The sequence below is a fragment of the Amblyomma mixtum genome, chromosome 1 (assembly GCF_055824585.1).
Source record: "Amblyomma mixtum isolate Tamu chromosome 1, ASM5582458v1, whole genome shotgun sequence".
Taxonomy (NCBI): domain Eukaryota; kingdom Metazoa; phylum Arthropoda; class Arachnida; order Ixodida; family Ixodidae; genus Amblyomma; species Amblyomma mixtum.
The window spans coordinates 70,366,133-70,380,217 of NC_143012.1; the positions used below are offsets into that span (position 1 = coordinate 70,366,133).

Sequence of the window (14,085 nt, forward strand, 5' to 3'; positions counted from 1 at the left end):
CACTTCTACATCATTAATAATTTCGCGTGGTTAGAAAAAATTGTGAGGCGCAAAATTAATTGCGGATCGCTCCTTTCCAGTGATTAGTCAATAATATATAAAAATTTCAAATAAATTGAAGAGGTACCAGCCACCCTTTGTTTGATCTTACGTGGAACAGCCCACGGTATCTATATCTAATGGTGAATTCCAATCGGTGATCCGGACCAGGTTTTCTTGCTTCACACAAGTGAAAAGCATGTTTACTACGATTTTTATGCGAAGCATATTAACGTAGGTTTCGGGCCTTCGCGCGACGCCCGGCGGTGGCCACCATTGACCTTGAAGTGAGATCACATGATTTGACGTCACGTGATGACGTCACGCCGGCTGCAGATGGGGCCTCATATCGCGCTGTCGGACGTCGCACAGCGGAGGCCTCCACGCTTCGGTTCGCGCCGTCGCGCGCGACGCGGCGGCGGCGCCACCATCGCTGCATCACGTGATATGTGACATCACGCCAGGGATGAAGCGGCGGTGGTGGTGGTGGTGAAAACTTTTAATTACTGAAATAGAGTTTGGGAGCCACAGAGTGGCCCCGCTACATGGTCGGCGTCCCTAGTCCGGGACACCGCATGACAATGCCCCGTCTCTAGCCCGTTTCACCAGAGCCCTTTGGGACTCAAGCGAGGAGCAGTTGAGAAGGGCAGTCTCCCATGCCTCTCTGGAAGGGCGCGCGCCCGCCGTCGCGTCAGTCTCTGCGCCCGGTGTATGCGGTCAAGATGCCTCCAAACGCTAAGGACGTTAATAATAAGAATGCAAAACGAAGGCTGCTTCGCATCCACTGGGCTTAACCTTGATAAGCCTCCAACTTTTTTTATTCAGCTCCTGAGTTGATTGAACCGCGACGGTATAGTTTCTAAGCCTCCCTATAAACGTTTTGCTCCTTCATAAATTCAGAGAGCTGCTCCACGTAGCCGTCTGGAATATGCCATAAGAATATTACCTTATGCCAAAAGGCATAGGGCGAGAATGGCACGACTCTTGCCTTACCCCTCTTCATCGATTTTCTTTCTCGCTTTTTCGGTTACAGTATCACCACCGACGCTCGACACCAGAACGTGTTGCAGAAAGTGGGACAAAGGCACAGAAACAATGCAAGAAAAAGTAAACGGGAGCACCTCGAAACACGTGTCACCATCTAGCATTGTCTGACCTTTCGATGGGGTCATCGTTGCCAAATTCATCCATTAGCTTTCGTGCCCTCTTTATGCCGACTCTGGAGACACCGTCAGAGTAGTCACAGCCCACCAGCACGGCGAGTGCCACGAGCTTCTTGCGGTCAAGCTTCGTCTTCTCCTCAATGTCAGAGATGGTGTACTCATCGACCGTCGGATCCTGGGAAAATCGGAGACGGAAAATGCTCTTGAAACATTTAGCTGGTACAGCCAGACACCTCCTGAGAGCACGTGTTTGGCATCTGCATGAAATGACGTCATCACAAAGCAAGGCGGCACGACCCTTGTTGTCCGTCACATCATCCATTCAATAGAGTCCTATGATACATTTTAACTAGACGGACACTCATGACATCTCCATCAACTTTTGGTTTTAGTAAAAGTTGATTCATGGCTTTTATATGCCGATGTTTGTCGGGCACCGAAAGCTTTCTTTTATTGCCAAGTAAACTGGAAGTGAAATAGAGCATTCCTTCCCCGCTACCAGATTCAAGCTCCTGAAGTCGATAACTAAAAGGACTCGCTTGAAAGTGAATGGCAATGTGACCTAGCCTTGGATGCTTGCAACGAGAGAAAACATTGTAGTTTTACTTGTGAACTAGTTCAGCATAATACAGTTGTTTATAGGTGGGATAGGAGACCGGTCGGAGAGCAGCGAAGGCACGTTTGAGTGAGTGACAGTTAGTTGAGTGACAGGACGCTGAAGCTCCGTGACCAGGATGGCGATGAAGGGACCCCAGCACCTCACACCAAATGTAACGTGGCGGCCAGCCGAAGAATGAGGCGTGGTGAACCATGAACGAGAGATGATTTAATGGCCGCTGGCCTAGCGCGAGCGCTCCGTCCCGCGCCACTGCCAACTCCGTCTTCGTCACAATATGAATAAAGTCTGTTCAGCTGAAATGGCAATCGTTTAAGCTGTGGTTGCGGTTGGTTCCATAATCAGTGAGAAATCGGCTGTAAATTTAAGTTTTGTTGCTTGAGTTTAATTCAGCTACAGTCAGTTAACTTTATATTAGGCCATATCAGTCAAGAACATATTAACTTTTTAATGACACGTGAGAAATCGGGTGTAAATAGATTTTTTGCTGCTTGAGTTTTAATTTTACTTGTAGTCAATTAAATTTTTATTGGGTCGTTTCAGTCAAGAACGTAATGACTTTTTATGGACCAAACTTATTAGGATTTGGGTATTAATATACATTTTTAGACTCCATAAACAGTTAATTGCATCTCAGTGTGCATTTTTGTAAGGTACCTGCAGCCCGACATCGCTTTCTGACCCACACAGTTTGGATTTCGGCCCGGGCTGTCAGCGCAAGATATCGTACTGCAGCCCAAGGAAACACAACTGCACACACGGAAAAGGACACCTAACGCGCGAGCATTTTTAACTCTCAGATTCCAAAAAAAAAAAAATTGGCGCTGTGGGACATGACCACGCTCTGCGAACACCGGCAGAAACGCATTGCGCGGTCAGAACATGGAACTACTTCAAGGCATTTTCTTGCGAAAGCAACACTACACTAGGTGTGAGCGATTTCGCGGAGCCCCGGAGAGCCCCAACTGCGCATGCGCGAGAAGTGAGTGACGTCAGAGCAGCGCGGAGCCGCCGCCGACTCCTCCGCTGCGCGGGTGACTCAGATAGAGGTGGTGCCGCGGCTGCGATTGCCAATTTTTTTCACAGGATGCGCCGATAGACGCCCCGAGGAGCTGTAACTTCCTCTCTGCTGCTCAACATAGCCCTGGCGCCGCTACCTTATGAACCAAGAAATATACCTTAACTGAGGTATGGGATTTACGCGAAAGACATCGCTGTATCGCGCTGTATGACATCGCGAAAGACGTGACTGTATCGGGGAGGCGGAAGACACACTGCAGGAGGCTGCGGATAAGGAGGACAGAATGGTAGGCCCCAATCATTTGACCCCAACCTAGAGACCCGACCATCACGGTCGTAGCAACAGCCGTAGCCAGAGTAATGAGAGCCCGCGGGCTCGGTTTACAGATACAAGTCATCATAAACCATAAATACGCTGGATAAGCAGCAACTGACGCGTCTGATCAGAATGGTTGCTGGACACAACTACGGGCACAGCAAAACCGACAGCCTGGCTTTTAGTGATGCGTTTATAGTCAGCCGCAAAGCGTACCTTCCTTCCATTTCACAACCTAGCCCGGGGCCGGTTAAGACGGGCCACACCACGGTGACGAACGCAGTCAAGACGGCACTTAAAATGCCTGCACAGGCTAGTACTACCCAGCAAACCAAAAACCTCTCAGAGATGTCTAGCTATAGACGTCTCTGAGAATTTTTTGGTTTGCTGGATAATCGTAGTCCTATACGCTGGCCAAATCAAAAGACTTAGACGACCCCAACGGGTTCCTTAGCGGCACAGCTAATTGGCCCAATATTAGAAATGAATTGGAAAGTGCCGGTCCTACATAGGAATAGAGTGAAACTATCCGTTTCCTATATTGGGTCAATTACCTGTGCTGCTAGTCTTCCCCTGGCCGGACACACGATAAGTGTGTCTCTCTGTCTCCCGGTTTCATCAGCCGAACAATGTCTCTGACGTCAAATTGAGGTTTTACGTCGCGTGAGGCATGGAAAAACTGCAATATAATCGCTGCTGCATCTTTTTAATTCACTATATACAGTGTTGAAGCCAGCCTTCCCCAAGGGTCGAAATGACAACGAATGCAGAAGCAGTGATTGCATTGCGGCTTTTTTTCATTTCATTTCATTTTCATTTTTATTGGTTTTGTTTGGCCAGTACAGAGACTGCAAACAAGGGAGAGCAAGCTAAAGGCGCCTAGTAGCGCCTGACAGAGGCCTGCCTTCCCAATGTAAAAAAAAACAAACAAATGCCTCATGTCGACCTATAGCCACGCTTTGACGTCACAGTCATCGTTCGGCTGTTGAAACCGAAACGGCACAAAAAAGAAATTCGATTATGAATGGTTTAGCGGGCGTAGGAGAATCATCATCATCATCAGCCTGATTACGCCCACTGCAGGGCAAAGGCCTCTCCCATGTCTCTCCAATTAACCCTGTCCTTCGCCAGTTGCGGCCACCGTATCCCCGCAACCTTTTTGATCTCATCCGCTTACCTAACTTTCTGCCGCCCCCTGCTACGCTTGCCTTCTCTCGTAATCCACTCCGTTACCCTTCAGGACCAGCGGTTATCTCGCCTTCGCATTACATGCCTTGCCCAAGCCCACTTCTTCCTCTTTATTTCAACTAGGATGTCATTAACCAGCGTTTCTTCCCTCACCCACTCCGCCACGCACCCTAAAGTTAGGTGTCTATACTCATTTAAGAACAGAAGAGAGAAAGAAAGAAAAGAAGATGGGGAAGAAGATAGAGGGACGCGGTAGTAGAGAAAGGAATGAAGGGAAGGGGAAAAATTGCTGTATAAACAAGGCTGCGGCTTAGTTACATCATGGCTCTCTCTGAATGTGAAGACATAGCCTTTGTGTTGATGGCATTGTTGTCACTTACAACACACACTACCCTGTAGCCAATTTCTTCCATGCCACATATTACTTTCCGCAGCAACTGGTGCAGATACTCTGATTCAGCTTTTTGGACAGGGACGATGTGAGCGGCTTCCTCAAATTGGCACAAGAGGCTCTGCACCATAAAGACAAGTGCGTTGGTTGCTGCACCCGAGCTGTTCAGAGCAGCACCTGTAATATTGCCTCCTTTATAATCGAAATAAGGCTTGATGTGAATTTCGTCCACCATCAGTGTCACAAAACGTTGGCGAACATTCAAGTCGGTGATTATTCCGGCCATGTAGCGGAGGAACGATTCACTCTGATGTTCGACTTGAGGATTCATGCCATACGGTGAGCATATTGATCGAATGGTCACTGGGTGCGGCAGAGTCATGATTCCAGATCCGCGGATATATATTGGTATGCGTGAGGCGATACAGTGAAAAGTAGGCAGCAAAATATCATGAAGTCGGCTTAGTAGCGTCTCCGAACTTTTTTCATTGAGAGTAGCTTCAATTGCTCGCTAAGAAATTGTATGATGTTGGTGCTCTCATCTGTGGGCGAAAAAGATAACTTTTCCAGCAGGAGAAGAATCTGCTTGCAGATGTCGTCGTTAGCAGATTCAGGACTGACTGAGGTCGCCACTGCTTTTTTCAACGACCTCAAGTAGCTCCACCATTGCTTTCTTGATGTTTGCTACTGTTGGGATGGAGAAATTGGTGCATAGTTTTGTTATTGGCATTTTTACGAAGTGAACTGTCACGCTAAGGTCAGCTTTTACTGCAACTGAATATTTGATGCACGGAGCTTCGTCTCCAGTGATGTGCACTAAAATATGGCGTTCACTCCCTTCAATAGCATGCCAGAATGCAGACTTTTTGCTTCCTATATATTCCGTCCAGTCTTTTAGGTTTAGAATCCTATCTGCTTCTTGCTCTTCGCGGAACACTTCAGCTGACTCTTCAAGCGCTTTCCTCAAAGCAGCAGCCTCAAGACGCATGCGCTTCGAGTCTGGGTCATCCCTTGAGGTGCTTGGCTTAGAAGTGTAAGACGGGCATCCCGGAAACTTTGAAGGGATTGCACCTGGGCGAAGGCGCAGATGCGAAAGGGGTGAAGTGGTGGTGCGCCCTGTAACCTCGTCGATGTGGGAGGCCTCTCGCACGATGTCAGCCTCAATAAAGTGAAGCTCGCAAACCTAGAAGGAAGTTAAATTTTTGTTTAAATAGCAGTTGTAGCTTGGCAACAGTTTTCTTGAAAGTCTGCATTCGCTGCCCACAGTGCTAACCAGCTGCTAGTTTAAATACAATTTTTTTTACAATGCATGAGCATAAGTTTATCGTAGTTTGCAAAAGTAACTATTCTATAAGGAAGTTTCGAACATCTTACCCTGGACTGCGGTGATACAACTAAGTTCTCTCGTGGTATTGCCCTAATCCAGGCGTTCTGTTCTTCTTCATGCCGGGGAAACTTGAAAACGTGGATTTTGGGACCCGATTTGTAGTTAGTCCGGCAATTGGGCACGCAGCACTTGTTAGGCATATCCTGGCAGAAGCGTAATCCACATTCCGTAATCCAGCGATGGCACTAGAAGATCGTCTCGGACACAACCGCACGCGCAGCACGAGGTTAGGCACAGTCAACGTCTAGAAAAAAATGTGCGTTCGGAAGCATGTCGCGACATGCCGTGACTTTCCCCCAGGCAGTGAAGGAAGTGTCACGTGTTACCAGAACGGATCGCATTGTCGTCTCCTTCGTACCCCACTCTGACTTCTCGGTCCAGGCCTCATTTGTGTACCTTCCAGGCCTCATTTTCAACACGAGTGCGCTGCTCATAGCTTCGAGACGTGCTGCACGGAACTTCTATGTGGGCCTCTTTCGCGTGACGTAGCTCAGGGGGGGGGGGGGAAGTAACAGCCCGCAGGCCTTATGTTGAGACCGGCCGTGCCCTCACCATGGCAGGTTGTTGTGTAGTGGTTTTTTTTTATTTTGCATTGAATATGGAAGGTAAAAGAATTTTTCTACCCCGGCATCTGCTATCGCCGCTGGAAGCACCTGAGCTGGGGCAGCGGAAATGAAGGATAGCAGGCAGTGTGTAGGAGTGAAAGGAAAGGGGTGAGGGGATGGCAGAAAGACAGGCATTGCGAGTTTCCGTCGGCGTACCATGGCGGACAAAGACGCTGGGGAGGCCGGCAGCAGACTGAAAGAGCGCGCGCTCATGGAGGAAGGAAAAAATGCGTGCGCTTTTCTATGTCACGTGACTTTGCGTATTGGACAGAAATAAAAGTATTGCCCACATATATTTTTGTCAATGTTTTTATTGTGTTTTATCTTGTGTGGAGCCTTAGGAACGTTGTTCTACGCGTTAATTAACGCAAAATGACTGAACGCTGAAGTGGCAGCAGTCGAGCAACAGTGAAAACGCGCCGCTCCGACGCCCAGTCGCTTCGTGCGGTTTGCGCCAGCGACAGCGGTGGGCGACGGCGTCGTCATCGCGCGACGCATCGCGAAGGAATATCGCCTCATACGGTTACCGCTTAACACATGCACTAAGCTGAACACGCGCACGACACAACGCTCAGTACATCTCCCGGTGCGCTTTCTTCGGGTCCCAGCCTCTGAGCAGCGCAGCAAAATAAAGACGCAGACAGAAGAAATTACGGGACGGGACAACGAATATTGAACAATAAACTAGCCGGAACTTCAATACGTTACATAACTGTTCTGTGACTGCTCTCTGCATCCCACAACGGCCTTACATTCATAACTCGCTGACTTCAACGAGAACGGCAGGCAGCAGTCTGGCGATAATGCTTCTGTTGTGGAATATGGCGGACGTAGTGCAACCACCGTGACTGCGGGGCTTTATCGTGAAATTCTGGTCACCGCAACTGCAGCGAAGACGTCACCGGCAGTGATAAATTGCAAGCATAAGATCTTCGCCACGCTTCGTAAGGTTCTTCCGGAGATCTTCTTTCGTGCCTGCCATCCGGAGGCCAGGCTTGCTACCCGTAGATCGTAGCGTCCCAGCACTGATTATTATAGCTGCCCCGTTTTTAAAGGACGAGACTGAGTAGACGCTGTATTCGGTGTTCACATTTCGCAGGGATCGTTAAAAAGCCCTCGCCTTTTGTTACTACCTGGTTGCTCCGACAGCGCCGTGGCTGCCTGGTCGATGTTATGCTCACAGGTCCCCTCGTTGCGCTCTTATCGGCTGACAGCGGAACCCGTTTTTGAGGAAAATCGGCTTGTGTGGAATCCCATTATCTCTGATCGGCGGGTATTGGCGATAGCTTTGTTGCATTGTTTTGCGCTGTGGTGCTATGCCAGCTGTCGCGATCGGATGCTGCCGTCAGCTAACTGCTCGCACAATTTGGCGCAATTCACTCCCTTTCTAGACTGGAGTAAATGCTGGTAAATCCTCATTTTTACTCCCTTATTCCCTCATGGGAGTAAAATGGAGGACAGTCCACCTTTTTACTCCCCACTCATGGAGTAAATGTTTTCACAAATGGAGTAAAAAGGGTTGGCCGCCACCATTTTTACTCCCTTTTGGGTATATTTTTGTTTGCAGTTCAGTCTAGTAAGGGAGTTAATTGTGCCAAATAATCCACCAGTGCCGAAATGGAGTAAAAAAACACTCCATTATGTGCAATCCGCCCCGCCGCCTAGCGTCTCGTCTGCTTTTAGTCAGTTGTCGGATAACGGCGGTGAGTGACGACCGCTTGGTTACCATCATCGCTGGATCTCTGCTGACTTCTGCTCTTTCACTGGCGCCTGCCACGGTACAACATATCGACTTGTCGCCGTTTTCCGCTGCAGTACGTTACATAATTCAATTGCTCCTGTGAACCCTCCAGTGCTCTAACGTTACCTGACTTTCCTTTGTTTGTGTCGTCACACCGTTACAGCCCCCACTTAGGCTAAATTCTCACAGGCTTTTTACAGTGTGGTTCTCGCAATGTATTGTAGCAGATTATGTGTTGCATGTACATGGAACTGTGATAGAACCTAGTGTCAACGCTGAGCTCTTGATTGAGCTCATGAGGCCACATTTTTTCTCAGTCATATTTAAAAGCCAAGCCTTAATGAAGTGAATATGAAAGCAACACTGCCATTCCAAACTACCATCAGGTGTATTTTCATCTTTTCTGGTCTGGTTTTGGGTCAAATATAGCCTGGTGCATGACCGTGAAAACCACTCAGCGGCTCCTTTTCAGTTTTCAAGCTACTGATTATAATGTTACATCCCTTTATCTACGAACATGGCCAACGAAACGAGCTCGTACAGCAAAAGGAGACGACAAGCAGACGACTCCTGCCGCGTACGCCGCCGCTGGGCTAACAGATGGCGGAAAGAATGCGTGACGCGGGGTCACATTAGGGCAGCGCAGTTTCCCAAGTTAGGTTACCGGCGGGCCGCAGAGCTACTGCCCGTTTCCGCCGCTGTCACTGCTGTAAGAATGAGCCTGAATGAGGATAAACATGACGCCATTTTTGGGTTCCATCTCTGTGGGTAGTAAAAAATTTACTCCCTTTTCACTCCAAAATAACTCCCTTATATAAGGGAGTAAAAAAACACCACACATATGGAGTAAAAAAACTCCTTTTGTGTGTGCGTTAGAGGACAAGCCATTTACTCCCTTTTGGGATGCCTTCGCTAACCCGCGCCCTCCGCGAGCCTAACCCTTTGAAGAAAGCCGCCAGGCGCGAATGCTGCCCCTCCCTCTCCCCACAACAGACCTGTGGGCGATCCGCACTCGGCCACGGAGGATGCTTTCTTCCCGCAGGCCACGACCGGGCGGAAACGCGACCTTCAACTGATAGGGGAGACCCCTCGTTTACTTTGGTAAAAAAAAAAGCACGGAAACGAGCTCTTAGCGAAACAGCGAACGCCGTCCAGGCTAACGAACGCGATGCTGTCGCCGCGCCGCTCGTAGAGCGGCTTTTTCAGTCGTTATTACGGCGCCGGTTAAAATGGAAAGAGGCGATGGAATAGCGCCAACCTTACAGATGGCGTGCCATGACACGCTGTCTTTTTTACTTGTCAGAGCCAGAAAATAAGCGACAGCAAGGCGCTCTCCTGCGAATGCTGTGTTCACTTCGCTGAAAAGCGATTACGGCGAAACGCAGCAACCAAGGCTGCGCCAGAACAGTACGAGCTGAGCCGTAGTGGAGACACCAGTGGCATTCCTCTAATGCCATTCATGTGGTGGGGGCCCCCCTCCGCTCTTGCCCGCTACTATTGTCCGTCTCCCCTGCCGGAACCGCCGCGAGTAGCTCCTGCCTGGTAGACGGACAAGAGAGAAGGCAGTCAGCTCTGCAGTGCGTTGCGAAGCGTCTTCCCGAGAATGGCACCACAAAATGTCTCGGCGAGTGGAAGAAGTTAACCCTTTCTCGAGGCGCTGCTGGAAGAAAACATTGACGTTTCGTACTGGCAGTGACATGTTCCTCTTGTCCACCTTGGTCAACACATAGGAGGTGTTGCCTCGGTCAACGACCAGTCTTTCGGCAATACCGCAGTTCATTAGAAAAGCTTCCCTGGGCGGCGCGACCCCGCGTGCGCTGTATGCAGCCTTACCTCCGCTTCTCGAAAGCTTCCATTCTTCTTACCCTTCCTACTGCAAGACGCCCACAGCTGGTGGCTTTTCCCCAACGTTGGTACTTGCTAGAACCGAAAATGGGTTTTGAGCCCCAACTAGCTTTTGTTTGCTTTTTGTTAGCGTTTGTGCTATCCTACCATCCTTGTACATTCCCTCCTCGATGGTCTACACACAAATCACTTCCTGCTGTGCATGCAAGAGCACCATGGCCGTTTTCGCACTTCCGCGTAAGATTTTAGCTAGGCTGGCAGCGTTGTGGTCGCCAAAGCTGAACGTGCATGTTCTCACTAACGGCGAAAGCCACAAGCCGGAAATGCAGAGGTTCGTGAACCTCAGTTCTCGAACCGAATGGTGGTGACCGGTGGTTGGTACTAGGAATTATTCTGGGGAGGGGATACTGTTCCCGGCGTATGCTGGTGATGTCGGCCATTTAGTGGCATCACTGTTGGGGACCAGGGGAGGGGGGTGAATACCCGCGTGCCACGCACCTGCGGCACGGCGAGCGCACCTAGCGATTCCCTAGGTTCTCCAGAGACAGGCCGAGGGAGGCGCGGTGACGCCACGTCTGGTTGAGAACAAGGGCAACACCAAAAAACGTCACGGAGAAGCGCATTCCATCGACCAATCAGCGTCTCCGGCCTACCTACCCCCAAACGCTTCTGAATTGATATCAGGAGGTCGCGTTCGTCTTGCCACGCCAAGTCCGGAGGAACAGCGTTCGTCGTTCGTGCTTTGCACACCTGTCAAATTCCATTTTATCTCAACTTTTTGTCAGCTGTGACGCCGTCCGTTCATGTGAAAATGCCCGGTCGGAAGCATCAAAGTGGTGCGTTCTAACGAAAGGCGAAGTTAGAAAGAGAAGATCGTGAAAAGAGGCTGCCAAAGATGACAAAGTATCTTCTGAATGCAGCTTCTGCGGAGCATTATGACTGCTCTACCCAGAGTCAATCAATCAATCAATCAATCAATCAGCCTTTTATTTTCTCTATATTAGAGAAGGAGACAGGACTAAAAGCTCGAAAGCTTGACAGAGGTCCTGCCCCCTTTTTTCACGCTGGCATTGCAACAGACAAGCGGCAATAAATTCTGCGCTATACATTATAGCACAAAAGAAAATAACACACCTTGAAAAAAAAGCAAAAAGTACCAACATAAAAATACATGCAGCGTCATGACACAAACTTGTTCAGAAAAAAATTCTTAATAGCGGTATTTGAATGCTGGAAAGGGTCAAACATTTCTTTGTTTAAGTTATTTAATAGCACTGGCAGTGTATACGAGATAGATTGTTGTGAGTAATATGCTCTAGGTGTAGGAACTAGCCACATTTCTTTATTTCTGGTTTGTGGAATATGGGTGTTTTTTGCAAGTTCTGCCAAATTACCAACATAATTTTCATTGCTCCGCGAAGCACTTTTGAAACTCATTAAAAGTCTGTGTTCGTGTAAAGCTAAGACTGGCAGGATTTCATATTTTAAAAAGAGGTCACTCGTAGGGGAACAATACGGAACACCAGCAATGCATCTCAAAGCTCTTTTTTGGAGAAGATGTAACTTGGTCATGTTCGTGATACCGGTGGTACCCCAAACGATAATGCAGTATTGTAAGAGAGATAGAATTAAGGAGTTATACAGCAACAGCCTAATTTTGACAGGAAGAATGGTGCGCAGGCGCGACAAAACTCCGACAGTTGAAGATATTTTGGATCTGATATAATCCACATGATCATTCCAAGTCAAGTGTTTTGAAAACACGACACCAAGGATTTTGACAGAATCCACTATCTCCACAGGATCATGGTTTAAACATACATTGAGTGGCCTAAACAATACCTTCCCTTTCGGCAAGTACAACACTATTTTAGTCTTTTTAGGATTAATCTTCAGAAAATTTGCTTGTGCCCATGTATTTAATGCATTAATTGTTCTACCTGCTTTTTCTTCAATATCATCTTCTGATTTCCCAGAAATGAACACTGAAGTATCATCGGCGTAAGATACAAATGTACTATCAGGTTCACAATGCACAATATCATTTAGATAAATTAAAAATAAAAGCGGACCCAATATGCTTCCCTGGGGAACTCCTGTGCAGATATTCTGTACTGAGGACAAGGAGCTTTTAAAGTCTACATACTGTGTTCTATGGGAGAGGTATGATTCCATTAAGTCTAGTGCTTTTCCACGGATACCGTAGGTTTCCATTTTATGTAAGAGAATTTTGTGACTTAATAAATCAAACGCTTTTGTGAAATCTATGTAGATACCTGCAACTATTTCCTTATTTTGAAATTTATCTATTATTATTTCTTTTTGTGTAAGTAGCGCTGTTTCTGTGGATCGATTCTTTCGAAAACCGTGCTGAAAGTCAAGGAGGAGATCATGCTTGTTAAAAAATGACAGGACTCTGCCATGTAGTAACTTCTCTATACCTTTAGAGAATACCGGTAATATAGATATAGGGCGGTAATTTTGGATCAAAGATTTGTCGCCACTTTTAAAAACCGGTATCACTCGAGCAGTTTGGAGTTCTTTCGGAAATACAGCGGTAGATAATATTAAATTGTAAATGTGCGTAATGACTGGGCATATAAGGTGAAGAACATGTTTAATGGGCGCTATTTGGAGGCCATTTGTGTCCACTGACTTGCTATTTTTAATTGTGTTTATACACGAGAAAACTTCTGCGCAGTTTGTCGGAGCAAAGAAAATTGATGATGAACTGTTGCTTCCTTTCAAAAATGCAGTGTAATCTTGACTGCTGCCCATTTGATTCTGAGAAGCTTGCTGGATAAAAAAGTTGTTAAAAGTATCAGCTAAGCCAGTGTCACAAATACGCTTTCCCTCATGCTGAAAGTTATCAGGAAGATCAGGGTTAGATGGCCGTAATAAGGAATTTAATTTCCTCCAGATAAGATCCGATCTTTGTTCAGTCGAGCTCCAAAATATATTTGTAAAATAAGCTTCTCGAGCGATCTTCAGTTTTGATGTAAGATTATTTCTGTACTTCTTGAATTGGCTAAACAAATTTGCATCTTTAGTTTTTACAAACTGTGCGTACAACCTATTTTTATGTTTTATCATTTGGAGCAACTCAGACGTTACCCAAGGTTTCCTAGCCCTAGATGGCGCGTTTACTTTTTTTAGTGGAAAGTGCGCGTCATATACAGTTTTAAATGATGTGATGAAATTGTAGTAAGCAGTATCGCTACTATCCGCCTCAAAAACATTATTCCAAGTCTGTTGGCTAATAGCATGACAAAAGGAATCAAGGTTTTTGTTAGTTATAGACTGTGTATAAATTATTCGCTTTTTCCTTTTATTAACACGCACGGGCTTGTTAACTAGCATAAAGATTCCAAGGTGATCACTAATATCTGTGTAAACAACGTCTGCGGTTATTAAGTTAGTGTCAATATTTGTAATGAAGACATCTAATAAAGACGTACTTTCTAAAGTCACTCGTGTGGGCTTTGTTATTAAGCTAAAGAATCCATTCACTGCAATTAAAGAATGGAGTTCTTTTTGTGATTGTGAAGTTGAAAGCATATTTATGTTGATGTCACCACCTAAAACCATATCTATAGATTCGTATGATGCATAGCTAAAGATATTTCCGAGAAATGCTATGAAATGACTTATGCCGCCAGACGGTGGCCTGTACATGACACAAAAAAGTTGGTTTGAGCTTCGCAGAGTGAGCACTTCGTAATCAGGAGTTGTTGCCGTGTATTCCTCGACCATTTCACACGATATTGTATCTTT

The 14,085-nt window shown here is 47.0% G+C and overlaps 1 protein-coding gene across 1 annotated transcript in view; it reads right to left on the bottom strand.

Annotated features, from left to right (window-relative positions):
- Nucleotides 1-14,085, bottom strand: part of LOC149366712 (flap endonuclease GEN homolog 1-like) — a 361,675-nt gene that overhangs the window by 8,030 nt on the left and 339,560 nt on the right. The window contains exon 5 of the mRNA XM_089571636.1: nucleotides 1,196-1,377. Within this exon, the coding sequence (XP_089427762.1) occupies nucleotides 1,196-1,377 (182 nt within the window). The remainder of the gene's footprint in view (nucleotides 1-1,195; nucleotides 1,378-14,085) is intronic.